This window comes from Phytophthora infestans, genomic scaffold (assembly GCF_000142945.1).
Source record: "Phytophthora infestans T30-4 supercont1.33 genomic scaffold, whole genome shotgun sequence".
In the NCBI taxonomy this organism is placed as follows: Eukaryota; Oomycota; class Peronosporomycetes; order Peronosporales; family Peronosporaceae; genus Phytophthora; species Phytophthora infestans.
In genome coordinates, this window is record NW_003303726.1 from 1,115,674 (window position 1) to 1,140,055 (window position 24,382).

Genomic DNA, 24,382 nt, shown 5'->3' on the forward strand with positions numbered 1-24,382 from the left:
GATGTGAGCGCGAGACCGCAAAAGTGGAAGTGAGCGCTCAGCGGTGCGGGCGAATGACGACACGCTGTGATTCGTCAAAATGACGTTTTGCAGAACGATGCGATTGGTAGAAAAAGAAAAGAAACGGATACGACAGTTAAAGAGCACCACTATTTCGATTTGTCACGGTACGATCATCAATTTCTCGCCAAGTGTGCCGGGGACAACTGTACAACACTATTTTGTGGCTGGTAGACATCATGCAATGTTGCGCTAAATGACTACAGACATGCTCGCATAGCTGCATGTATTAGTGGATATTGGACCACCGGCACAGGATCTCTTGTAGACCATTTGCTGTGACGTAGAATCATTCCTGCACACTGGAGAGAGGAAGAAGAGAGAGATACTCGCAACGAGGCGAAGCTAGCTCTGTTCTCGTCTCCATGGAGCTTGGTAGCCGAAAGTGGCCAGCGCGATGGCTCGCTCGCCGACCACTTGGAGCTGCGGAGAGCTTCGAGTTGAAGCGCGGATCACGCGATGGTGAGAATCGATGGAGGACTGAAGTTCAGACGAAAAGGAACGGATCCGATCACAGTAAAGAGGTCGTGATGCGACCTAACGCCTTCCATACTGACCACCTTGATGTGGAGCGCAAGCACACCGAGTACTTTTAAGTGAAAAGAGAAAGCGAAAATGACAATCGAGATCGATGAAGATTAACCGCGACGAAGCTGTCAGCGAACACGCTGCCGCATTTTCGCAGAGTTTTCTCAGGATTTGTGTTCACAGCGTCGTAAAGCTGTTGTCTATAAGCTGCCTCCCTTTTCGTCTCTCCTTGTATTCTCGCTGCTTCTCAGTGGGTAAGTATGGTCTACTGCACGTCGACTGCAGACATGACCTGTACGATGTCGGCCCACGGCTGCACGAACAGCTCGACGTCGAACTTTTTCTCGGTTGCGCATGTGCCGCTATTACAGCGGCCGGGCGTGGCCGTCTCGCATCCACGCACGTGATAACGGAAGTGGATCCCATTGACGATCTGCTGTTCAATGGCCGCGACCTCTGTGAAGCACATCTGCGACTTCAGCGACGGATTCTTCTTCTGTAGCGCCTCGGCCAACAGGTTCTCTGTAGCCGTGTTCTTGGTAGCAGGCATCCACTGGCCTACGAGATGGTAAGTGGCGGCCTCGCTTACTGTCAGCAGATCAAGCAGCAGTACCAGCAACGATAGCAGCAAATGGGCTCGAGTCATCGAGGTGTGGGTGTATTTGCTATTAATACTCGTGAGCTTCTTCTTGAATGAGACGGTCGCCGGCGACGTATCTCGATCTTGCAGGTTTTATGATGCGTCGCATTGCCCATGTACTTCAAATTTTAATTTTTAGATTACAACGCTACCGGTATTTGTCACGTCTCCTCGAATTAAATTGAGTAACGCTACCGGTAAAATGCGCTTTTCTTAATTATTAACATGATTTTCTTAGCTCTCTTCTAAAAGTTTTTTTTGTTCACAAGTATGGTCCGAAGGTATGCCCGTGGACGACCCTCTATCAGGTATAGCAGCATATCATGTTACTCAGGCTGTCTGTAGTCGTGACACAGCACAGGAAGTTGGCTTCCGAGAGTATACAAGCTCTCAGTGAATGGCAGTTCACAGGTCTCCTTTTGCGTAAAGGGAGCGAAGTGATCAATTTGAGGTAGAATGTAAGCTGAGTATATTTATAGGTAGATAAAGCTTGGGTTAGATACAAACTATAAGTCACCTATCGAAAAGCAATATCATCAGCCAATGGTTGGCTTTGGACGACCTTGGTACCTTGTACCAAATATCTAGAAGTATGATGCGTCATACTTCTGAAGTGTGACGTGTCACGCTTCATGTAACTAGGGGTACACTTAGGGCTACGTACCCCGTTACATCCTCTCCCACTTAGGTTCGGTTTACCGACCAATCAGAATGAAGAAGTGGTCGTCACAGACTTTCATTCCCAAAGTCGAAAAACATCGACTTGGTCGCGCGAGCGCGGCGGAGGCTCACTTCACAGTTAGAGCCTCGAGCAGCAGTCTGTGCGCTCCTCTTCTTAATCTCCACTTCGACCGTTTGTCATGCCTCGTGGCACTACGAAGAGCAGTGCAAAGACACGCTCCAAGGCTGCTGCCAGAAAGGCGCAAGCCAAGAGCACTAAGCCTCATGGCAAAGGCTCGGCACTTCAGGAGGCTACTCAGGTGGCATCGAGGCGATCAGCTCATTGGGTGACGCGGCTGTGGGCAAGTGAGCAAGCAAACAAGCGTTGCAGCCCGTCGCCCTCGGCTTCTCCAGACAATCGTCCGAGCCCTCGGTTCGCTGAACGTGAGCTCGACTCTGGCAGTGGGGACGAAGCCGAGTCCGAGAGCACGCACCATGCTCGTGCGGGCTCTGCGGGAGGGTACAACCCAGTGCCCAGCGAGCACAAGGACGGCAGCGTGCAGTCGCTCGCTAGTGATCAAGGTGATCACAGTCCCAGGACGTCTGTGCGCTCTTGAGAGCCCGGCCGTCAAGGCTAAGGGCACTCTCAAAGCTGGTGGCAATGAGGAAGAGAAACCTCGCAAACGTCTCTCGCTTGCCGAGGGTCTGGCGCGTGCTAAGGCCGAAGGCGCCAAGCCCTCTAAGAAGCGTCCGGCTTCTAAGTCTCCACTCCGCGAGGAGAAAGAGACTGGGTACTTCCATCGAGGCCTCTTCGATTCCTCGGATGAAGAGGACGAGAAAGAGGAGGAAGATGAAAAGGGTGCTATTTCTGAGCCCCGGGAGATCTCTAACGACCTCGACCAGCAGCAGGAGGACTTTCAGGCTGCCCAGCGTCGGTGGTGGCACCCGTCAGCCAGGGAGCTGCCATCAACTCAAGAGGGTATTGGCCTCCCGAGGAGAGCTCTGGGGCTGACCTCTTCCTGGAGCTTCTCGTCGCTCCTCGTGGCCTTGTTGGCGGCCACACCTCTAGGAGTGCTTACGAGTGTACCCTTGTTCAGAAGGAACAGTTGTTTGTTGACAACTTGGAGGCGGCTCGGTGTGTGCTACTCGCGCCACACCGCATCCATCTTAACCCCTTGAGCGCGACGGCCTGTATTAGACACGATATCAGAAAAAGCTTATCCTGGACCATACACGATAAGAAATTTTGACTTGACGTTTGTATTGAGGTTTACAAACTTTAAATGAAATAGGGGACGGGGTGCCGGGTTGTCTCACCTACTCTTTTCCCGCTCGAAGTGCGTCTTTCCATTTTCTAAAAATTGAGTCTAAGAGGTTTTAGTGTGGTGTGGACTACGTATGACAAATTCTTACAGTCAATAGCTCACACGCCACTCATTTCACTCATTAAAGAATTTGCGCCGAGTCCAAGAGATGTCAGGTTTTCGCGCCCGCTGGGCTGAGCTGAAGAAGGCAGGCTGGTCTTCGAAGAGGCCGGCTGGCCTCTCTGTTGACTTCACATACTTGAAGCCTGGTAAGACCAAGAAGGACACCCGTGGCGTCGATGTTTTCGTCGGAAAAGAGGAATTAATGCGCTACTTAGACCGCATTGATCTTGGTAAGACCTTGAACTATTTTGCATCGCATAATGACAGTCTAACGTGTTATATTGAAACAGAGAAAGCTGCCAAAGAAGCACAGCAGCCTACACTACCAGAAGCAGCCTCTGCTACGACTGCTAAATGCGTTGAGCCTCAGGAAGACGTCGATGCCACGTTTAGCGGTATTGTAATGCTTGGTCTTGAATATACACGATATTCTGCCGGCTAATGATGCATAATACAAACGTGGTACTTACAGCAGTTACGTTACGCGAGGAGAGCAATACAGAAGGTGGTGATCAGCAAAATGAAGACAGCAGAGACACGAATGATGTTGTTGTTCAAAAAACAACGCCAGTCAATGGTATGATGCTGTGTTTACCTGTATTATACCGTTTAGCGTGCGATCTAACATGTATATTGCTGCTGTGTTGTAGATGAAGCTAATGGCGTCTCGCGCAGTGATAGTGATGGCAGCCAGCCTTCACCTACGTTGCGCTGCACATCGCCTCATCTCTCTCCAACCCCACGAGTCGATTACCCCGACGTGTCAGCTCGTATGACTTATAGCCTCCAGTCTGACGATGAGCCAAGCTCGGAAGATGATCCCGAGATTCAACGCAATCTGGACCCGGCGTTTGACGAGGTTAATGACCGTACGACAAGAAGAGATTACGGGTCCTCGCCGGTCGGCAAGGATTGCTGCGTTTTGTGATGGTGCGTTTTAGATCGTATGTACACGCTTGGGATACAGGATACTGATCGTAGATTGTATACTTGCTGTAGCAGATATCAACATTACTGTAGACGCAGACGATCCTGAGGAGTACCAAGCCATGGTGTCCGATGCTGAAAACGATGACGGGTGTTCTGACGGCGCTGACAGTGCACTCGGAGATGAAACTGAAGGAGGAGACGAAGACGAGCTGGAAGAAGATGATGAAGATCCAGCAGAAGCATTGTTTGACGACGATCTTTTAACTGCGGTTGGTAATATGGCTAGTATTACAAGCGGCACGATTAGCGCTGATATCCTGAAGGATATGGCAAGCAAAGGATGGTCTAATCCTGTATCATACAGTCCATTTCCATATCTCGACCAGCCTTATGAGCCTCGCACGGCGAATATGCAAGAGGATTACCCGCAGTTGTTCCGAGAACACTACGGACCTACACCGAGAAGTCTAGAAGCGGCCACGACGGTTTCTGGGGTGCTATTTTACTTCATGCAGCCTCGCTTGTGGGAAGACATCGCGGAGGCAAGCAACGAATACTTTGATGAAAAGATCGACGAACGGGTTGAAGGACAGTATACGAAGCAGGAACAAAGAGAGAAGAAGATTCCTGGATTCAAGAAGAGCACGCGCGATGCGATCAAGGCTGCATTACTCTCTACGCCACCTATCACTGCTCGAGAGCTGTGCGTATTCGTTGGGCTTCTATTTGCTCGAACAGTTGCTCCCAACAAGTAAAAAAAGGAGAATCACTGGAAGACGACAGACGAAGGAGGAATTCCTCGTGGACGCTTCGGGATTTTCATGTCGCGGGATCGCTTCATGCACATCTCTCGAAATCTCCACTTCAGCAGCAACAACGACCCCCGCTCCGCAACAGATCGTGCCTGGAAGCTGCGTCCTGTGATCGACGCGCTCCAACAACAGTTCAAAGCGGGTTACATACGGCCTCCAGTGATGGCATTTGATGAGGCAATGTTGCCTTCAAGATCAACGTTCAACCGGATGAGAGTCTACATGAAGGACAAGCCCCATAAATGGGGGACCAAGCTCTTCATGTTGTACGGGAGGTACTGGAAGTGGCAGCGGTACTTCATCCGGTCGGGCTTTGCATCGACGAGCAACCCAGTTGAAACGTTCAATGCCCGTCTGAAGCGCGACTCCACTCTGAGGTGTAGACTCAAAATGGGCACACTGCTGCGTGAGCTGTCAGCATGTTGCCACGACGTGTCGTCGAATGCCCGACCTTTCAACTTTGATATCTCTGTTCAGCCAACCCTCACACGCAGGGTGTGCGACATGGAAAAAGTAATCACTAATCGGCTACTGGAACGGTGGTTTAGCGACGGCTGCGTATGTTGGATGCTCCAGGTGGTGTCGACGATGACGCAGCGAGTTCAAGCCTCACCACGCAAGAGAACAGAAGTAGGCATTGCTGTCTCTTCCCAAATGGGAACAAACTACGCACGTATGGAGGTGCAGGGTCAGCCATGGGGAGGGTGGCCGGTTGATATCAAAAAGCGGTGGTGTTCTTGTGGTTATTGTTACGCCTTCGGTGTCTGTGTACGCGTGGTGTTTGCCCTTCCTACAACGGAGACTGTAGACAGTGGTGGTAACAATGTCCTGGTCAGCCGCAGCAAGAGGAAGCGCAGCGGAGGTGAAGTAGGGGGAAGGCCACTGCGAGTGGGCCCTGCTCTGACGTTCTTCCTGAACTCGCGGAAGGGCGGATGGAAAGCTAGTGAGCACCCCAATACCGCGTCATGAGCCGGCGGGGAGGGATTTGAGTGAGGGTTGCCCACGGTGGCTTCAGAACGCTCGAGAAGTCTCTGTGTAGAGATATCCAGAGGAAGGTGATGTGCACCAACAGCTATACATCCGTGAAAACAACTATAAGATCTGATTCCTCGCATCGTCAGTAAAGATAAATGCTCGTGTGTATCTGCGAGATACGTTGCGTGCTGATATTAGTTGAGGCGGAAGTACAAGGCGACAAAACGCAGAATGCAACTTGTGAAACCCCAGTACTTGATTGGCAAGGTTTTCCTACTAAAGTAGCAATTGAAAGTCCTTAGCACAGGTTTAGCAACAGGATTGATGCGAGTGTTTAGCCTACTCCGCCTCCTTTGACCAGAATTCGTCGCACGCGCATTTGAACCAAGTCTGGCTACCGTAATTGACGGTGATTTGCTCACCGGTCTGACGTCTTCTATCATATTCACCACGACCTTGACACTTGACCTGTTCTGCAGTTTCATGAAGGCTGCGTTAGACTTGCACGAATGGCTGATGAATCGCGTGATGAACCCGCCGGTTTTAGCCTCGACATACACATACTTGTTAGTAGCAAATTTCGTGTTGTACAACAAGGTGTAGCCGCTGTTGTACTTCAGTGTCCGCGACGGCTACCCCTCGACCACGGTCTCGTACTCGCTAAGCACGCCGGCGTACAGACAACGACACAAAAAGCCAGCGTACACAAAACACGGAAAAATGAAAGCACCCCATAGTAAATATTGACTAATCAAAAAGTAGTTAAATTATGATGACCATCCAATAAATTGAGCTAAAATTCGGTTGGAAGCCAGCAATTCGAGGGTGAAGCCGCGCTGCACGATCACTTTCTAAACCTACGATGGGGACGAAGAAGCAGCGCGGCTACTCAATTAAAGAGAAGCTGGCGGTAGTCGACTTCATTGAGAGGATTGGGCTCACTGCCGCCGTTGAAAAGCTGGGCCACGGTGCATGGGTGGTGGGTCGGTAGGGCCAAGCGGCGCGTCTACGAGGGGAACAAGTTGGACAAGACGACCAAAGGGCAGGGACGTAAGGAAAGCTTTCCATTTACCTCTGCCCTTTTGACGTACATGAAAGACGTACGCAGTGACGAAGAAGTGAGTTATTTAAGTTTTATAGTATTTTATTATGACTTACTCTTACTGTTTAACTCTTGTAGTTTCCTACTACATCAGGAATGATTGCTTTTACTCAAGAGAACTACCCTGACTGGATAGAGGCCTACGCGGAGAACAAGACGTCTGACGAGAGTGGGAGACGGGCCCTTGAACGTCTACTGCAGCGAACCGACGACCGGTATTATCTGTAAAATATTATTAACTGAGTTATTAATAAAAAAATATTTTTGAACCTGATTTTAGTTACGGATTCTCACCTCAAAATGCCCAAGAAACCAAGCTCCCAAGTGTGGATCTGAAGCGCTTAAAAACGGATTTTGCAATTGAATTTTGGTGTAAGTACGGTTCATACTCTCTACCGGAAATCTACAACATGGATGAAACGGCCATCCAGTTCGACATTCCGCCAGCAAGAACCTGGACAATTAAAGGGCGAAAAGGATCAGCTAGAGTCCAAAATCTGACAAAACACTGCGGACGCATGACGGCTGTTATGACAGCTCGCGCTGATGGTAAATTGTTATGATATATTTTTTTCCTTGCGCTAATTATAAGTTTTAAATTTTTTTTTACTTTTGTTTACTAAAAATGTTTGTTTTTGGGAAACAATTCCGACTCTCTTCGTACTGCGCGGCAAACGTGGCGGATTTATTGATTACAACGCGTTAAGCACGCTGCCAAGTGGTCACTTTTACACAGTACAAGAGTTTGGCTGGATGGATACAGTCGGCCGAGAGTTTTATGTAGAAGATATTTTAAAATATGAAATTGACTCCCCTGCCCTCCTCTTAGCGGACAATTTTTATTGTCACGTTTCAGTGGAGGGTATGCGTGTGGTAGCCGAACAGGCATGCGCTGCAGTGGTCCCATTACCCGCTAAAGCTACATCGGTTTGTCAACCGCTTGATGTAGGGGTAATGGGACCTCTAAAGTCTCAAATTCGAGGTAAATAACTACCCAATAAAGGCCTTACGGCTGCTGAAAAACGTCTTCGAGCCATAAAAGCTACAATTGCAGCTTGGGAAAGGTTTCCCAACGAGCACGTAATTCGTAGCTTTAAATCAGCCATTCCGTGCTATGAGTCGACAACGGTATAATAAACAAGCGTAGCTAAGCTTTTTTTTCCATACTCTCAGTTTTATTCATCCAATCAAAATATGCTAGTCGTCCGAGTTTTTGTGTCGCAGATTTCACTATCGGAATTGTGTTTATCAACTCCGGCTTTTTGTGTCGTTGTCTGTACTCACCTACAGCGTCGCCAACGTTTAAGTCCGTCGTCGTGACTACGCCGAGACCCACGCGTCCTGTGTCGTACAGTTTGAGCGTTTCCAGCGACCTCGGAGTGCTACTGCAGACAGACCCCAGTGTGCAAATGTCCGGAGATCAATAGACGGCAGCCACTGAACTTGTACATGTATTCATAAAGCAGTCGCCAAAGCATGAGCAAACTCCCAAATCACCAACGTCCTTGAAAATGATCCCACTCGAATTCATTCACTCACGTATCTTGCGTACCTCCGAGGGCCATGGCACTTTAATACGAAGGTGGTTGGCTGTGGTAGTTGCTGGCATAACGTACATAGAGCGCCGTTCGCGAAGGTTTTTAAGTCTGGTAACGACTCCTGAAAGTCGTAGCAGTGCTTTAACCCTTTTTGCTTTCAACGAATGTGCATGGTAGATATGGTCAACGCTTCGAGTAACACCACACTTGGCCTGATACCGCTTCTATGGGGAGCGTGGAGTGGCCCACCCACCTGCTCTCTTTTTCGCCTTGTGTCTATTTTTTCTCGCATCCAGCGAGTAGGTACCGCGTCCATGTAGGTTTGATTCTGGAAGTGGTTGGCTAACGCGCTCGTTCGGATGATGTTCTTGAGGGTTCTAGCTCCGAACCACCCGTTGGACTTGTTGGCGTGGACGGTTTGGGGCTGCTGGAAGCTTTTTCATGATTCAAAGTGCCAGTAGAATGATTTTGGTCCACCTGAAGATCTTCTCCTTCTTGCATGCCAAACCCTTGTATACCTCGTCACCCTGAACACTGGTGAGGTCCTGTGCGCGCGTTTCATCCGGACGAGGACCGTTTTTTTTATGTTTTGGAGTCAATTTTCTCAATAATGCCTCTACCAAGGTGGGGCGGAGACTCCGGTACACCAACGGGCGTGATAAAGAGATTCCCTCGCTTTGTTCTCGCAGTATTTCACGCACATCAGCCATGACAGCGTCGACAGCAGCCGAAAGACGCTTTCCAATAGTGCTGGCGTGAGTTGGGCGTCTGATCTTGCCGGCCTCTAGCTTGTAGGACCGTAGCTTTCGCCACTTCGTCTCTTTCTCTACGTCTAGCTTTTTGCCTGAGCTGTCTCGGCGACGGCGCAACAGATTGTCGAGAGGCAGAGCTTCCATGGTGTCCAGCTTGACCGAAAGAGGTACACCCGGCCAGTCATCGATGCCTTGAACAGCGGCGACACGAAGGCCTCGAGGATCGCTGAGGACAAAGCGACGACTGTAACACTCGATCAGATCACCTGCGCGGAGCACCTCCGGAGAGAGCTGCTTGGCGCTAAGGCTCGGCATCGCACTCTTGCAGCTTCTGGGCGTGCTGTGAGCTCGCGCTACCCAAATGCCGTTGCTGGAATGACACGCGAGACGATTGCAAATGCAGCCGTTACTTTTAATTATTTGAAAATTTAATAAGATTGTCTACTTTTCAGCTACTTAAACTACCTTTACTTTAGTGTTATTTGTGAGGCCGCGCGCTGTGCAATTAGAAACCGCGCTCAGCTTGGTTTATTTATGTCTTTTTGTGCTCCAATCGTCCCGGCATTGTTAGATTTCTTCATGCATTTTTAACGTTTTCTCGTGAAAACGACAAAATCATTGAAATGCACAATAAGGTTTAGAAAATTCAGCTGTCATTATGGGGTGCCGCTGATGACGCAGCGCAGCTTTTTATTCGGCTTTATAATATTTGCTTACAAGTTTACAATCGCTGTACTCAATTCTAGAAAGAAGAAAAAGCTTTAGTAAACGAAGGTTCCCCATAGAAGCCCCGCTAATTAAAAACATTCTGCTATCATTGATTTGTGAACTAAAGTTTAAAAGCCCTGTATAAAAAACAGACTCGGTATCAATAAATTTCAGTCAACCAATAGCCAAAATTAGGTATTGGTTTGTTTTGGACAGATTGTCGGATTTTGTGTAAGCAAAAGTGTGCAAATAGTCCAATTTTATATAAAAACTGCAATTTACAATTTACTTTCTTATATTCCAGAACTCATCAAGCTTGGGCAAATACAAGCCGGGCTGCCCTTGGCTGCGCACCCCTTCGGCGCCCCGCGGCTCGCCAGCGATTTAAAGATTGGGGGTACTGGAGGGTACAGTGCGGGGCTCGCTGGTGAGCTCGGCAGTGGCGTCTCCGCATTTACCGCACGGCTATGCAACCTTGACCTGTTCGCCTTAGCTGAAAACCCCTACTTGTACCTGTACATGTGTCACGCACAAACTAAACCTGGCATTTCAGTAAATTTACTCTAAGCTCCTCAAGTTCGGTTTTGTTATATTTGGACAATCTGTACAAATCGCATTATTCGTCAATTGCTGACAACCAATGCCATTCTGAAACGTGTGGTCAGATTCTACCCAAAGGCACTTGTATTATATCTATTGTCAATATACATTTTGTCAATACTTTGATCTAACAGCAAATTGTATTGGACTTAGCAATTTCCAATTTGTATTTTTAATACCAAGCCTAAATATTTATGGCACTAATTACTAAGACATACGGGCTTGGTGGCGCGAATTCTCAAGACATCGGTCAGCCCGCGCTTCGTGCGCTAAGGCACAAAGCGAAGTGTATGACGGACATACACAATAATAGATACATCGAAACCCTCCAAATGGTCACACACATAAAAGGAAAACATGGACAGCTTGTTTGAATTAAATGCACATGCATAGGTACCGATAGCGTAGATTTTGTAGCTCCTGCCTATTGAGCTGGCCCAGCCGTCAAAAATCTCAAAGGCTAGCAGCTTATGTTGGGAGTTGTGGCTCTTAGACACGCCCCGCGAAGTAACAAACAAACTCCTTGTTTGCAAAGGGAAAATATGAAGACTGAATTACTTTGTGTCAGTCCTGAGCATTGACCAACACTCACGGGCCTTTGCCCTCTCTCATATAACGATCTGGTTTCTTTGCTGTTCCAGCTTTCTTCAATCTGCGCCAGGCCTCGATGCACAATCCAACACGCCCTTCTCGAAGATCGGTCTTCGATGTCGAATACTGGTCTTCGACTACTTTTCTGCTCCAATGCCTGCAATCAGCAACAATCCTTTCAGTCGCTTCTTGTCCAGAGGCTTGGTGAACGTGTCGGCAGGGTTTGTTTCCCCCCTCACCTTATGCAACTCCACAGTGCCTTTTTGCACTTGCTCTCGTACGTAATGCCACCGTAATTCAATGTGGCGCGTACGTCTGCTGTAGGTAGGATTAGTTGCCATCACGTGAGCAGCTTGACTGTCAATTCCTACACGCAATTTCACATCGTGCAGCGGTAACATCTCTTGCAAAACATTTTTCCCAGCAACTGCCTCCATTGTGGCTTCACACGCTGCAATGTACTCCGCCTCCGCGGTCGACAAAGCGATGACGGGATTGTCTTCGTGACATCCATGCTACAGCTCCGCCTGCCAGCATAAACACGAAACCAGTAGTGCTCTTCCTTTGATCTGGGTCATTAGCCCGAGTCACTGTCACAGTAACCCTGCAACACCAACTCCTTCGAGTTGTTCTTCTTTTTCTCGTACTTGATTCCATAATCCAAGGTCCCGGCCAAGTAGCGCAGCACTCTCTTTACCGTTCCAATATGCTTCGCCGATGGGTTCGCTACGAAGCGACTCAGTTGGCCTAATGAATAAGCCAAGTCCGGTCTGGTACTTGTAGCCAGGTACATGAGCATACCAATGGCTTCACGGTACGGAAAGCTGCCGTCTGCACTCTCCTTCTCTCCAAGAGGTGTGAGCCGTGAATTTACTTCCATTGGATTTCCTACTGCATGTGCATTTTCAAATCCCAGCTTGCCAAGAATCTCTCTTGCGTACTTGCCTTGACTGATCATAATGTACTCTGACGTGTGAGTCACTTCCACACCTAAGTACTGTGTTAACAGCCCTTGGTCCTTGAGACCGTACGTGTTGTCCAAGTCCATGAACAACTGATCTTTGTACTCCTTGCTGTTTGTTGCAACCAAGATATCATCGACGTATACTAGCACGTATACCATCGTGCCACCATCAAACAGGTAGTACAGGCACGGCTCCGTCAACGATCTTTGGTATCCACGCTGAATGAACCAATCATTAAGTTCTGAATTCCATTCTCGACCCGATTGTCTTAATCCATACAAAGCCTTGAGTACCACGTAAGAATGACCACTCACTCTGCACGGATATCCGTTGATGGAGTGTAGATATTGTCGTATGCCTAGCCATGCATTGAGGTAAGCGGTATTCACGTCTCCTCCGTATACCTCTAATCCCAGTAATGCCGCCAGTCCCAACAACAGTCTAAACGAAGCCATTCTTGCCACAGGGGCAAACGTTTCCTTGAAGTCAATGCCTGGTCGCTGGTGATTCCCCACCGCAACTATCCGAGCCTTGAATCTTATCACGTAACCCTGATGATCCGACTTCAAGGCATAGACCCACATTGTACTCACAGGCTTCGCATCTTCGGGCATGTCCTCATCCGGTATTTCTTGGATGACCTTCTTTGCCTTCAGTGCAGCGATCTCTACCATTTCTGCTTCCATCCAATAGTTAGCAAACCTGGATCGCAGTGCCTCACGTCTTTTACGAGGAATCTTCACCTCACAAGCACGAATAGGCCGGCCATGCTCATCCAGAACCCGTGAAGTCGCTGCATTCATCACAAAGTCATCAAAGCGTCGAGGTTGACGTCTTTCTTGTACCTCTCGAAGTCCTGTTCGAGTTCTCTTGGTATCTGGCTTTGCGGCCTCGTGTTCCACACGAGCCTCTTCCGACTGAGTTTCATCGCGGTGGGTACGCTTTCCAGTTTCTCGAATGACAACTGGATCAAGACAAACACTAGCGTCCATCTTCTGCGCGTTATTATTGTCCACAACCGCACTTTGATGTTCATCAGTACTCTCTGGGTCTTCTTCAAGCCCCACACCACTCGACGAGTTGTTATTCTCCATTGAGATAGTCTTCTCATCAAATGAGAACACACTTGCTACAGTAATGTCGTCGTCTGTCGGTAATCCTGCTTCGTCGTCATCATCCACCTCATTACCATCCAGCGATGAGCCCCGTGTTCCCACCACAGACTCAACGTCAGCACCATCATTTTGCGTAGATGATTCCGACTGCTTGCCACCAACACAGAGATTTCCCGAACTACTTGCCTCAATCTCGCTCCCTGGAATGCTAGTAGTAAGTTTACAAGCGCTCGAAGCTGCATCAGTGAGTGATACTCCGCCATGACCATCACTCTCGTGAAGATCCGCTCTACCGATTTCTCTCGTGCTTTTAATCTCATCTGGTCGACTATTTAGAGCATTTGAGACAGCATCTGCCAGCTGAACGCCCTTTCTCGTGCTCACTGTTAGCCGCTACATCCATCTCGCCTCCCACGAGTCCCAATAGACAACTCAGAATTTAACTCGCTAACCAGCTCCATTGTCTTGGATGTAGCCATTTCGTGGTTCAAACTGTTGTCACAGTCCACATCCTGGTCATCACGTCGGGTAAAGTGCAGTGACTCGAGGTCCTCCTCATCTACAGCACCTTCGTGACGGTCTTTGTAAACTACATCTTCAGCAACCCGTAGATCAGATACAAACCTGGCGGTGTGCTCATCAGGAAAGTAAACTTTGCAGCCTACCACGTCCTCTTCGTAACCGAGTAGAAAGCCAATCTTGGCGTTGTTATCATGCTTGCGTCTTCCAGACGTCACAGGAACATGAACATATGCTAGAGATCCAAACTTCCTAATGTGATGCACGTCAGGTTTCATTCCAAATATCATCTCATAAGGAATTCCTTGAGTGCCACGGTTGTATACCCTATTCTTGACGTATACAGCATTTCGTAGTGCTTCCGGCCATAGACTCCGAGGAAAGCCTGCATGTACCATCGTGGTTTTCATCATGTCCACCAATGACTGATGCGTTCGTTCGCACAAGTTCAATTGAGAACTTTTTGGACCCACTCGGATGTGCTCAATTCCTCTCCGTGCGTACCAGTTTTCCATACCTTTGTTGATGAACTCCCCACCTTTGTCTGTCAGTACTTGCTTCACTTTGTAGACAGTCCCGTTCACATTTCGTCCTGCTTGACGCTCGGCCCAGAGTATGTACTGTTGCAAGTGCTTGTTTACAACTGAACTCTCTTTACTAGTCAACAGAAACACTCTCACGAATCTGGAGTATCCATCCATAACCACTAGTACGGCTTCATACCGAGTCCGATTATCTTTACTTGGAATGAGAAGGTCAGCGTACACAACTTGATTCGGCCACTTTGTTGCCCTGTCCATCTTCTTGCGATGAGCCTTCTTCTTTTGCTTCCCCACATGACATGCGTCACAGATCTGCTGGTGACGCTGAGTCAACATCATGCCTCTCACTAATCCCCGGTCTACCATCGTCTTCAGATATTGTGGACAAGTATGACACATACGCTCGTGCCACAACGCCAAAGTGCCAACCCCTTCGGCTATAGTAAAAATTACCATTGGACGCCGATTAACAGGCTCTTTCACGCTTGTTTGACCTGGATGTAGTCCCAGAAACCCCCAAGTTGCTTCCTGAGGCTTCGCTACTGCTACTGATTTCCCTTCCCAAAGAATAGTAAAGTCCTGAGTATCATGATTGAACGTAAAGTCAAACCCTTGTTCATGAGCAAGTCCGGGAGAGAAGAGCCCGAATTCAGCTCCGGGTATGTAGAAAACATCATCCAGACACATTACTGTCTGCTCTCCATTCACCTCAGTAGTTAAGGCAACAGTCCCCATCCCAGCGATACGAGCTGCAATGTTTGGGGAAATACCTCGAATGCTGCGTAGTTGTGACGCGTCCTCAGTGTAGCTCACAAAATACGAGCGATCTCCGACCACGTGAGAGTTCGAAGCTGTGTCAAAATACCACCAACCGCTAAAGTTTTCATCGACAGGTACTTGATCATTAACTTCCAGAAGCTTCTCATCTACTCCTGTTCCCTGAGCATCGTACAGAGTCTCGTGCAGAGTCTCGTGCTCATGATGAGCCTCAGCCGCTATCAATCCCGTCACTATCCCCTGATCTGCAGGTTCATGCAGTATCTGTGACAGTCCATTTCCTTCTTGGCTGAGTGTCAGATTTCCTTGTGGTTTCCGCTTGGGTTCACTGTTACTCCCAGCACCACTCTTGTTTTCTTGACTGATCGTCAAGTTTCCCTGCGGTTTTCGCTTGGTCTCTCTGTCTCCAGCACCGCTGTTCTTCTCTTCACGCTCCGGACACTTGGCCTTAATATGGCTATCACTCCCGCAGACAAAGCACAGCCTGGCTTTTCGCTGTTTACTTGACTTGTTCTGCTGATTACTATTTCCGCCTTTTTCCGGATCACCACTTTTATCACCTCCGCTTTTATGCCCTCCTTGCTTTCCTTGACGCTTGCCTCTGAATTCCTTCTGTCGAGCAGCGGCTGCAAGAATTAATTCACGAACCCGTACCGGTGTATACACACTTGGGTCCGCGCCATAGCGGATCGAAGATTTCAGACATTCAAACTCGGTCAAATCTGGCAAACTTTCCAACAACATATCCACCATTGTACTGTCTTCAATAGTATGCTGTAAGCCTACCAACTCCGATTTGATGCTGAACATCTTGCAAAGATGGAGATTTGCATCTCCTCCAGAAGCGAGCTTCTTATCCCAGAGATCATTCTCCAAGCGACGAATCGTGTAGGCCTTGATAGCTTCATTCTGCTTTCCTTCAAACAGATTACAGAGCTCTGCCCACATTTCCGATCCGGTCTCCTTGTCGCGAATCTGCTGAAGAATTTCCGGCGGAACAGACGTACCAATCATCCGCATGATCTTGATTTGCTTCTTATTGAACTTCTCCTGGTCCTCTGCACTCGCTGTGGAGAGCATGTCCTTGGTTAAAGCTCCATCAGCAATGTCCTTCAAGTCATCCTCCTTGAAAACGTTCATCATGGCCCATTTGTATGTCTGCCAATCCTTGCCTTGCCAATTCTTCGGCACCCCTTCGCTGGTGTACTTCATCGGCTTACTCATGCCTGCGCTGCCACCACTTGGGCTCATAACCCTGTTGGGAGTTGTGGCTCTTAGACACGCCCCGCGAAGTAACAAACAAACTCCTTGTTTGCAAAGGGAAAATATGAAGACTGAATTACTTTGTGTCAGTCCTGAGCATTGACCAACACTCACGGGCCTTTGCCCTCTCTCATATAACGATCTGGTTTCTTTGCTGTTCCAGCTTTCTTCAATCTGCGCCAGGCCTCGATGCACAATCCAACAGCTTATTCATGTCGCAATTATAGCGATGGACCTGCACTCCAAGCCCACTCAGGTAAAGTCGAGCTCGGCACTTTCTTGGGGTGAAGTCCGGCAGCATTGTCACCACCTTGTCAGTTAGGGGTCTAAGTTTCGCTCCGTAGCTCGAATGATCGAGTCATACACTAGCACTTCTTTGCTTTTCATGTCTACCATGATCGAGCATCAGTGATTCTTGCCGTCGATGACTGGAGTCAAAATCTTCTCACCCGTCTGACTAGCAAACTGTTCATAGTCTCCGCTGGTAAGAAGCCATCCATCACGTTTCCAGCGATGGCGGTCTCGATGCCAATGATACCCACTCTTTCTGCAAACAGCATCATCAACAAAGTGTTGACGGCGGAGTCACCCAGTTGAGGCTTTCCGATGCGCTCAAGTGCTTCGGCCTGCACCAACAGAAGCGGGACTGACTAGATCTTCGACAGTACATCAGGATCATGATCAACTTATAAGTGCTAATCCATGCGTAACGTAAAATCAATCGTTCCAATCCAGTAAATTGATATCGCAACGTGCTCTATGCTCTTCATCGATCTGTGCCATATTTCCACGACTCCCAGTGTATCAGTAGCGTAGGTGCTTAATGATTTCTACCACAATTTCTTGCTTGCCTAGATCTTGACCCTTCGAGTCCTTGTGTGCATTCTAAAGAGCTGTCACTTTAGCGCTGCACTTAATAAATTTCTTGCGGAAAACTTGCGTGATGTCTTTAGCAGGAATGATCTTCTTCGCTGGAGACAGGGTTACTCTCTTGTGTTCGACCGGGGCGCTTAGAATTTAATAAACTCGAGCACTTCAAAATTGCGACAGAATTGCGGCCGATTTCTCGTAGGTGGGGTCGCCTTGAGCTGCGGCTCGTACAATTTCTAGACTTTGATTTGAGGAGTACAAATTTGAGTCATCTCGGACCATTTCGGCATTTTTGCGACGAGCCGATTTCTTGTTCTTGCGGATTGCTTGGGACGACCGCGGGATCGGGGTGACCCCGCTATCACCAATGTGCTGTTGTGGGTCTGTCGCAGAGTCCCAGTGGAAACTGGTAAATCCGCTGCAGTTTGGGTGTCGGAATTGACAGACTGGCTATCAGACTCGACAGACGGACTACCAGACTCGGCATGCGTGGATTCAATCCTTGGGTCTCGACCACCGCATCTGCGTGGGAGGCTGCGAGGGCTCAGATTGTAGCCCCTACGTTTGAAAAATCGATGTGGAGACGTAAAAATATCCGACTTTGAACCTATGAGCAATACGCCATCGCCTCTCTGTATTGTGCCATTCCCAATTCTGCCATGGCGTCACAAACTCCATTAGCAATCGGTAGCGCCTCTCGATACTTGCGGTTCGAGTCTCATGGCTGTGGTGTGGCTAACACTCGACGAATAGCGAAATAGGCCCGAGAGTCAGAGCTTTTGCTTTCACTTTCGATTTCTATCGACGACCTAACATTCAACAAGAGCCATCGACCGATTCAGTAGTTGCGTAGGAGTAACATTCTAATTCTGGAGAGCACGTCGAAGAAAAAATACATGTCGACATGGTAGCAAACGTGTGCTCATAAAAAGACATGACATACCCAGTTGAGCTCCGGAACAGTGTATTGTGTATTTACCTCGTCGAGAGCGTCTTTATCAATGCATGTACTCATCACGATGTACACTCCACAGCCCTTTTCCGAATTGATGTAGGACGCGCGACCAAGTGCAGATATGTATTGGTCGTTTATCAGCTCGCAAGCGTTTTCACTAACGATATTCGTCACCAGCATCATTTTGTGATCATATCCGACGTGCTGTGCGCTGACATTCTTGTGAGCATCATCCATGAAACACGTCTCTTGTAGACTTTGGTAATACATAAGAGACGCAATGCATTCATCCACTGCCATGGAAGAGTTGACACACGCTGTTAACTGATTCCATGAGGCATCCAAACGGTTATTGGTGTTGTTCACGAGTGCGACTGTGTTTTGGCACCTGTGCGCAAACCACAGATCTCTACAATTATTTCAGGTTTTAACGTAATGAGCCACACATGGGTGCTTCAAATCGTCAGGCAACTGCGTTATAGAGTAATCCAAATCATCAATATCCAGATTCTGCCCGACTGACAGATTCGGCTCGACTTGATCTGGCGATCCGTGACATCATGCCGACTCAGGCGAAAAGGAATGACTTACCTCACATATGTGTAGCATGCATCGATAGTGCCTACTGTATTCCTTATCAGTCTTTGCGTAAACTAATAAGCCTTGAAACTGATTTTTTTTTAAGTGTGTTGCAGCCGTAGGCGGACGATGCAATCTCCCTCCTCAAGTACTTTAGGACGTAAAACTGACAGAGCAGGATAGTGAGGTCCGCAAATGCTGCTTTAAGCACAGATATTTCCGTGGAGTCCTAATCCATGAGGACGCATTGCAAATTCTTCTGAGCAGGATTGTCGGGTCTAAATTCTTCGAGTGCGGCCAACAGTGCCGCCCACTCGTTCGGGTGTAGAACATACTTTACGCATTGACCTTTTCCAATAGTGTCATGAGCCATGAGCGAAAACGCCTGTACTTCGACCGATCGGCTCCGTAATCAGTAGTGCCTCCGGAAACTGGTTAATATATCGAGCGAATGTGCTTAGTTTGCATAGTAATACAGGTTGTGAATCTCTTTTAAAACATCACAATGAAATTATATTCAAAGTAGCGCAACGAATTTGCAGAACTACTAGTAAGCTTTTCATACCTCGTCAGCGAAAATACGCCCATCATTTTCTGGAACACCCCTAAACTCTGACACCCATTTCTTCAAACGCTTCACACTCGAACTCGGACCGCATTTGTGTTCGCGAGCATCCGATTTGCGGACAAGGTTACGAACATCCTGCGGGATGGGGCTGCTATCTGAGCCGTCCTTGATAAACTTGAGAATACTGGTCGTTCTCGCGCCAGTTTTCCGCAGCGCATCCACAGTCTGCAAATCACTATTATCCAGAGATACACGATTTGAAGCGTGGTCTTGGCAGCTTTCAGTATAAAAAATATATTGCCAAGCGTAACAATTTATTGAACGCAGTTTTTTGCTCGACCCCCCCCAAAAAAAAATCATCTAGCAGGGTGATTGAATCGGTTTACCAATACGATCAACTACATGTACTTTTGTTAAACACGTCCTCATAGTGATCTGCCAATGATACACGTTTTGATTAGCACACATGTAATCTTCGGTATCTGCTCACATTTTAACGACTGCCCGTGAGATATTGTTTATCCCAATCAATAAATGTCCAAAAGCTTAGTTCAGTCGTTTGTCCGAAACCGGATATAGAATCGAAACTTCCAGTATCATTTTATCTTCGCTACTACTACTCGTACCACTAAAAGAATTAATAATGCATCTCATCAAAGTAGAGGACGGAACGTCAGCTCGAGAAGGATATCGACGTGAAGGCGATGGACAGGTATATGATAGCCTGTCCAAAAGTTTTCAAATTTATCCAAATCGTCCAAATCCCTTGGCCGCATGATTAGCGTGAGTCATTCGTTTAGTCACATGTAATGTTTTTTAGTGAATATACTGTACCACCGAAGAGGAGCAGGTGCAAGGTCGAGTAGCCGCAGCAAACCCGCGCTGCTTGCCCGCGTAGTATTTCCGTTGGCGGGTCCAGCGCCGGGCTCCTCAGCAAGCCTATTACTGCACTCACTAGGTGAGAGAATCTATATAGCGCGAACGCAGCGAGCCGCGGAGGGGGCCTAAGGGGCTCCCAGTCAAGCATAGCGCGGCTGGTCATTGATGCAGCTAGGTTTTTTTTTCGTAATCGTGGCGTGGTTTTATCTCAGGTAAACCAGAAGCTTGATTAGGTATTAATTCGAGATTATGTCCACACAACAATAGTAGGTATCGATTCAATACAAATCTCAAATGAGAAGGTCTTTTTTCCAACCAATTTGTATAAACTTCACAGGTTTCATTCATCAGTAAAGGTTTAACATGGGTATAAACTGACAGAAATTTAGTGAGCGAAACATAATTTCGCTCACTTTACGTAAATGCTGGATGGTTTGTTTTAAAAATTACTGTTTTTTAGTTTTTCTTACACAAAGGCGTTGTGCTGCATAACTCGTGCAATAATCTCACTATTAAAAGTAGATCTTATTTACTATAAATATGTCTGTAAATGTAGCTGTCGAGGCCGTTGAGGTGTGTGTCGAGCGACAGAATGATATGATCTGCAGACGATGGCAGCACAAAGCCGCCAGGCAGCGCGCCATCATCCGTCTACCTTTTGCCCTTGCACGCTTGAAGTTGCAGTGGTTGCAACGCCTTGCAACTGCCACTTGGCATAGCGTCGAGACGCTGAGGCTCCTGGGCATGGTGATTTCGGAGTTGTCCATCATCATGCGGTATTTTTCGCGAAGTTTCGTTAGAGCCGTATCGGACCAACCGCCAGTAATGGTCTCGATCGGACCAGAACTTCCCCGAGCAGAGCGTATTAGTAATTAAGTGGGAAATAAGTAGATAAGCAGAAGCGTAGACGTATCATGTAGATGAGTAGCGAAGATAACCGCAGCAGCTCACTCACCGCCGCGGTGACGAAGTATAGTGTTCTCGGGCGGTGGCCGTCGCAGCAGGTGAGCTCGCTGAGAAACTGCGGTTTTGAACTTTTGAAAGATTGTTTCTTTCGAAAGCTCACAACCGCAATTAGCTGGCCCAAAACGTATTACCTTCTTAAACAGATTTAAGCATCTAGAGGTGTTGGAGGTTAGCTGTAATAAAGCATTTTATCTGTATATGATCGCTAACCCCTTGAGCGCGACGGCATGTATTCTCCGGAATACAAGAAAAACGTTATCCTGTATATACAGGAGGTGAGATATATACGTAGCATTTGTATGGTAGTTTACTTAGTTTAAGTCAAATAGGGATTGAATTAAAGAATAAATCAATTGAAACCTTCCGTACACATGAGTGTAGACGCATGATTCGATGTGGACCATGTTGATATGCACCGACTCTGCACGGTTCGGCTAACCGGCGTGACGTTCCAAAATGGACCGGTCCCAAACCGGTTAATCTGGTGGATGGCCAGGAGCACTGAAGTTTAGAGGACAGATTTAATTGACTTTAATCTACTCACTTCGGCATTTGCCTTTAACAACAACAACAGGTTAACAGCCGCAAACGCTCAGCTCTACTGGAACGTTCCAAAATATGACGACGACCAAGCGCGCCGAAGTCCTCCTCGGGAGTGGGAACTACTTCCACTGGGAGTACAATATGCGCATGACGCTAGCCAGGAAGGGCCTGCTTGCGCATATTCAAGCCGTCAAGCCGGAGAACGAGATCACCGAGGCGTGGCTCGTCAATGATGCCAAGGCGCTCGGCATCATCACTCAGGGAGTGGAACTCCAGCATCAGACCAAGATTTGGTCGGCCACTCGTTCCATAGAAGCTTGGGGAACGCTGCGAGAGTTCTATAACCGCACCACGATCCACAACCGCGTGACGATGACGCGTCGCCTCCACGAGTTCAAGATGGAAAGTGGATTGACTATGGCCAAGCATGTGGATGCGTTTGATGAGCTGATCGTCGGGTTGCAGACGCTAGGAGAGCCCATGGACGAGGCACGCCAGCTGGTGGTGCTGCTGAGCAGCCTCCCCGATGAGTACGAGCTCATTTCGTCTATCGTGGAGAACGCCAAGGGTGTGACGCTCATCGAGGCCAAGGAAAAGCTGTTGAAGGAGTACGAGCGACTCGAGAAGAAGGAAACCATGGAGAAGGCGTTCCAAGTGAATGGGAACGCAGGCAAGTTCCGGAACGGCCGAGGGAACGGTCAAAAATGGAACGATCGAAAATGGAACGGTCCGAAACGGAACGTTGGTTTCAAGGGCAAGTGTTTCAACTGTGACCAAGTGGGTCACATGAAGCGGGACTGTCCTGCTGCAAAGAAGAGCAGTCAAGATGATGCAGTGTTTGCAGCTGGTGGGGAACGCTCGGCCGGGTGGCTGATTGATAGTGGTGCGACGTCGCACATGACCCCTCACCGGAACGACCTATTTGGGTACGAGGCACTAGACAGTGGCATCAACGTGACGATTGCAGATGGCAAGAAGCTGCGCGTCGCAGGAACTGGAACGGTCAAGTTGACTGGTTTGGACGGTAAACGCATCCGAATGGTGGACGTGCTCCACATTCCGGGGCTCGATAGACGGTTATTGTCGGTCGGGAAGCTCGCGGAACGAGGCATGAGCGTGGAGTTCCAGCGTTCCAGTTGTGTAATTTGGGGACGGAACGCTGCGATAGCGTCAGGGAAGAAGGTCGGTAAGGCGTTCCTGCTTGACTGTCAGCAGGAGGAGGCACACTTCGTGCAATACGCCGGTCCTGACAGCGAGTGGGAGCTTTGGCACGCTCGCATGGGTCACCCCAACAAGGACGCGCTGACGAAGACTCAACGTTCCACAATTGGTATCCCACATGTGAAAAATGGGAACGAGACTTTGTGCGGTGGATGTATGAAGGGAAAGCAGACCGTGACGACGTTCCCGTCACGATCGCTAACGAGAACGACGCGTGTGTTGGAACTAGTACACACGGACGTAATGGGCCCAATGAGAACGATCTCAAAGGGTGGTGCCAAATATGTTCTGACGTTCGTAGACGACTACTCAAGGTTTGTCGTTGCGTACTTTATGAAGAGCAAGAGCGAGGTGGGTAGCAAACTGAAGGCGTTCAAGGCATTGTACGAAACCCAGTGGGGGGAACGTCTAAAATGTCTTCGTTCCGATAATGGAACGGAGTTCGTGAACAAGACAGTTTTGGAACTATACAAACGGAACGGTATCGTGCATCAGCGTAGCGTTCCATACAGCCCTCAGCAGAATGGAGTGGCGGAACGCATGAACCGTACCATCATGGAGAAGGCAAGAAGCATGCTGCACTACAAGTCTATGTCGACGCAGTGGTGGGCGGAAGCGGTTAGTACTGCAGTGTATCTCATCAACCGTTCCACGAACACATTAAACTCTGATGTCACGCCGTACGAGCTGTCGTTCCAGGTGAAGCCACGGATGGAACACCTACGTGTTTTGGGGTCACAAGGGTACGCTCATGTGGACGACGTGATGAGAACGAAGCTGGAACCCAAGAGCTTCAAGTGCACGTTCCTCGGGTACGCTGAGAACGTGAAAGGATATCGTGTGTACGACATGGATGCGTCGAAGGTCAAGGTGACACGGTCGGTCAAGCTGGACGAGCGTGAGGTGGGCGGAATCTATGACACGCAGTCGCCAGCTTCAGGAACGGTCATCCATGTGACGAGGAACGATGATACGATCGTTCCAATATCGGGAGTGGAACGTAAGCCTGCTCAGGATGAATCGATGGAAGAAGCAGAGGAGCCTGCTCAAGACATTGAGATGGACGACCTTGAACCGGAACGGAACGCAGAAATACAGCAGCTACCCGCGCCGGAGGAACCCAGGTTAAATGGGTTGGATTTGGCAACGTTCCATTCGCAGCCTCCATCGTTCCATGAGGACCGGATGATCTTCCATCCTGAAACGGAACGATCTACGCGCCCTCGTGAGCCATTACTTCTACTTGGGAATGGTGACGATGAAGACGTGGAACGTGGAAGTGATGGACCGTCATCTC

At 48.5% G+C, this 24,382-nt stretch overlaps 2 protein-coding genes across 2 annotated transcripts; one reads left to right on the forward strand and one right to left on the reverse strand.

Moving 5' to 3' along the window:
* Positions 1–710: 710 nt before the first annotated feature.
* Positions 711–1,234, reverse strand: PITG_14924 (uncharacterized protein; the record flags this gene model as incomplete). The annotated part of the gene is made up of 1 exon (XM_002899052.1): positions 711–1,234. One exon carries the CDS (start codon positions 1,232–1,234, stop codon positions 854–856), a length of 381 nt encoding a protein of 126 aa, XP_002899098.1.
* A 5,660-nt stretch (positions 1,235–6,894) lies between these two features.
* On the forward strand, positions 6,895–8,561 carry PITG_14925 (uncharacterized protein; the record flags this gene model as incomplete). The annotated part of the gene is made up of 5 exons (XM_002899053.1): positions 6,895–7,015; positions 7,229–7,349; positions 7,415–7,683; positions 7,991–8,061; positions 8,442–8,561. 5 exons carry the CDS (start codon positions 6,895–6,897, stop codon positions 8,559–8,561), a joined length of 702 nt encoding a protein of 233 aa, XP_002899099.1.
* Positions 8,562–24,382: the final 15,821 nt, after the last annotated feature.